This window comes from Anarrhichthys ocellatus, unplaced genomic scaffold (assembly GCF_004355925.1).
Source record: "Anarrhichthys ocellatus isolate YVR2014 unplaced genomic scaffold, GSC_Weel_1.0 scaffold1933, whole genome shotgun sequence".
NCBI lineage: Eukaryota > Metazoa > Chordata > Actinopteri > Perciformes > Anarhichadidae > Anarrhichthys > Anarrhichthys ocellatus.
The window spans coordinates 1-3,708 of NW_022281907.1; the positions used below are offsets into that span (position 1 = coordinate 1).

The following is a 3,708-nucleotide window of genomic DNA, read 5'->3' on the forward strand; positions in this document are numbered from 1 at the left end:
CCAACAGTTAGGTTTAGAGAAAATGTCATGAACAGTTTGGAAAACCACTCCCATAAAACAACAACGTGGTGTTGAACCGGTCTTCCAGTTGAAAGTCCTGTTTGTTGGACTCATCCACTTCCCCTCCCGCCCACCAATACTCGTCTTTTTAGATAATATAAAGTACGTCACTTGCTCTGTCTGTTGCTTAGTCACATGGATGAATTTCATTATTTGTCCTCCATGAATAAGGCTCCTCGTTGACTTCCCATTTGCATTATTGTCGTTCTAAGCGACACAAAAAAAACCAATAGCTGAACATTTTGTACTTGCAGGAAATACTTTGTAGCACTGTAACAATGTATGTGCTCCAGACCCCTTCCTGTGGCTCCGAGCAGTCCCAACAACACACTTCATAACAGTTAGTCTTCCCTGAGCTTTGAGGGATACTATGAGACCGTGATCCGGTGCTTCTGGCTGAAACATTTTATAGGTGACACTGCAGAGGCGGAGAGCTGCGTGTGGCTGTAAAGCCCTCGTCATTAACAGAGACCAGATGGTTGACCATGCACATTGCTCTGCTACTGGTATCTGTCCTCATTAGAGAGCACGTTCACACAGAGAGAGAGAGAGAGAGAGAGAGAGAGAGAGAGAGAGAGAGAGAGAGGCTGCATGATTTATTCAGCTCCAATCAGAGAAAGAAAAAATGATCCCTGTCTGTTCATGTTATACAACAAATAATCCCCTCTGCTCAGCACCAAGAAGGATCTCTCATATAAAACACAACAACTGCAGCTTTGAATCTCTTTTTGTTCAAACAAGAAAAGAAGGAAACTGTGTCACTCGTTTGAATCTGATACTGGTTTTATAATTGAGAGTGAAAGTCATCTGCGGGGAGAGTTTACTTTAATGCTTTTTAGTCCTCAAACACATATGAGCACAGTCAGGACTCTCTCTCTCTCTCTCTCTCTCTCTCTCTCTCTCTCACACACGTGCACACATTCTGTAAATGTGTCAGTAGCCATCCAATGCTGCTGCTGGTGGTGTGTGTGTGTGGGGGGGGGGGGTTGCACTTATGAGGCCGATCATACGGTGAGGTTGCTTGTCAGCGTTGAGTTCAGAACAGCGGATGATGATCCATCTCCCGTTGACACGCGCTGACATAGAAAACTATATTTAGCTGCTTGGCGTCCGTGCGTAAAGTGACGTTGGCGCGGACGCACCGCGCACGGAGGATTGTGGTCTGACTGCTGATGGAAGCAAACCGGTGATGTTGAAGTGATTATGAAAACATTTCTTTATGGACACTTTGTCCTTCCAAAAGTCCACGAATGACATGAGTTCTGAATGTTCATTCCAACCAAAAGTCCGATTTATGTTGCTTTCTTTATGTTTTCTTTTTGATTTTTGTTTTTTTCTTGTTTGTTTACTTTTGTTAGTTTGTATTTAGCGTTAGATGTTTATTGAGATCACAACTTTTCCTTTGTTGTTGTTGTTTTATTGTGCACAAACACAATGTGAATTCTTTTTTAGGCTGGCTGGGAGATAAAAATCAAAGAAGTGCTTTTGGACATGCCACGTCAGTACTTTCAAAATAAAATGAAAGACTCAATGAATGAATTACTGTTAGGGACACAACAGCACGTGATATTATAGTACAAGTACACGACTACCCTCATCACTGAGAACCAGACTGACTCCAGCTCAGCCTCCACAGAGACGTGAGTGACGTGTCCTGCTGTTTTTAGGTGTAGATACTGCACTTTATGAATAATGAAACAAAACAAAAAAATGACGTAAACAATGCGGTCCTCTTTGCAGCTCGGGCTTCGAGGCTGGAGGCGGGTGCGCAGGGGCGTGACGCGGCCGTGACGTAGATGCAGCCGGGGATCTTTTTAATCCTCTGCCGCAGCAGCCGCAGCCGGTAACCAGAGGAGGGGGAGCACGGTCTGACGGGAATGGACCGCACAGGCTCGGGCTAGTCTGCACTGAAGGCCGAAATATATCTAACGGTAATATCAGCGAGGGAAACGGAGAAGACTGGAACGAGCTGGCTGTTCGCGAAGGCCAGACCCCCTCCTCCTCCTCCTCCTCCTCCTGCTCCTCCTGCTCTCTGTCTGCAGCCTGTCCCCGGTCCACAGATGAAACGGACCTCGTTTAGAAACACTGTTTGAAATATATATCTTCAAACGCATGTGTAGGACTCGTTAAAAAAGCCGATCTCTAGCCGGCTGACGGATACTTCACGCCTCGTCCCCGGTTCGCCCTTCAGCGACGTCGCCGCGCGTCCCCGCTGTTCCCGTCAGTTGCTGCGCATCAGCAAAACATGCAGGATGAGCCTTTGGGGGTGACAACCACGCAAACGCCCCCATCGACCGAGGAGAAGGACAGCAACGAATCCGGGAAGCGACCGAACCGAACCGACAGCTCGTTCACGCCGGATTACAACCAGAGGAACGCGTTCACCGATTGCGCACGAGATCGTTTCTGCGCTGCGCAGTCCGTTCGTGACCTTCAGCCTCACAGCCGGAAAACACATCAGCAGTCAAGTCGGCACACCGAGTTCAGCCCCGCAGAGTCGCCCCCACCCCAGGGACGTGTCAGTCACCTGCCGCAGAGGCGGCCCGAGCTCCGCGGCTCTCCAGTAGAACCGGCCCAAGCCGATGCTGCGTCGCCATCGCCCACTTCTGTGAATCCAAACGCGATCCAAATGGACTCTCCCATCGCCCACCAAATAAATATCGGCAATGGCAGCAGCGGCGGCACCGGCAACATGTTGTCCGGAAGTCTCAGCGCCGCTTTCCCGAACCTCCCCGCCCAGGAGATGCAGAGCGCCGGCTCGTCGCCCGGGTTCGGCACGCCGTGGTCCGTCCAGACCAGCTCCTCGCCCCCACCCGCACCCAACTCCATCAACCACCACCCCATCCACGCGAACGCCATCAACCAGATGCCCAACGCGGACCCCGACAACAGCTTCTATCCGGGCATCCCCTCCTCCATCAACCCGGCCTTCTTCCAGAGTTTTTCGCCGGTGTCGGCTAATCCGTGCGCCGGGATTAATGTACAGGGCTTCAACGGTCCCTTCTCGCCCCAGATGAACGTCCCCCAGCAGGCGCAGAGTCGCAGGTCCCCGGTCAGTCCCCAGATGCATCCCCAGCAGGGCGCCTTCCTGCAGCAGAGGAACAACTACAACCAACATCAGGTGAGCTATAGGACACAAAAAAAACATCTTATTGTATTCATCCCACCACTGGTTAGCATTCCCACCTTAAGATGTCCAAAAACCGATCCTACACATTATTCTTGACCTCTTTGAATCACGATGTCAGGGTGTGAGGACCACCAGGATGTCCTGAGGTCAGGTTAGCATCGTGTGACACTGCAGAGATAGAAAAGCCTCTATGTATGCATGTGTGAGCATTATGTAGTCTTTGAAGGATACATAGTATTTGTGTTTACTCATAATGCATGTGTCATGTTATCTGCATGGGCTGAAGTCACTATGCTCTTGATGCAAAGGGAGAGAGAGGTGGTGGGTGGGGGGGCATCACTGAATCCAGTTGTTGTTCTCTGTGGAAGCTGCCAGTGGGATGCGGTCACATGGCTCATGACCATCCCTGTCTTGTGGTCCAGTCAACAGAAAGGCTGCTGGGGGTTTGGTGTCCTAAATGGATGCTCAGAGGTGTGTGTGTGTGTGTGTGTGTGTGTGTGTGTGTGTGTGTGTGTGTG

General features: G+C 50.2%; 1 protein-coding gene across 1 annotated transcript in view; it reads left to right on the forward strand.

Annotated features, from left to right (window-relative positions):
* Window positions 1–1,834: 1,834 nt before the first annotated feature.
* LOC116377994 (cytoplasmic polyadenylation element-binding protein 3-like) overlaps window positions 1,835–3,708 on the forward strand; it is a 7,226-nt gene continuing 5,352 nt past the window's right edge. The window contains exon 1 of the mRNA XM_031839781.1: window positions 1,835–3,181. Within this exon, the coding sequence (XP_031695641.1) occupies window positions 2,306–3,181 (876 nt within the window). The 5' untranslated portion in view covers window positions 1,835–2,305. The remainder of the gene's footprint in view (window positions 3,182–3,708) is intronic.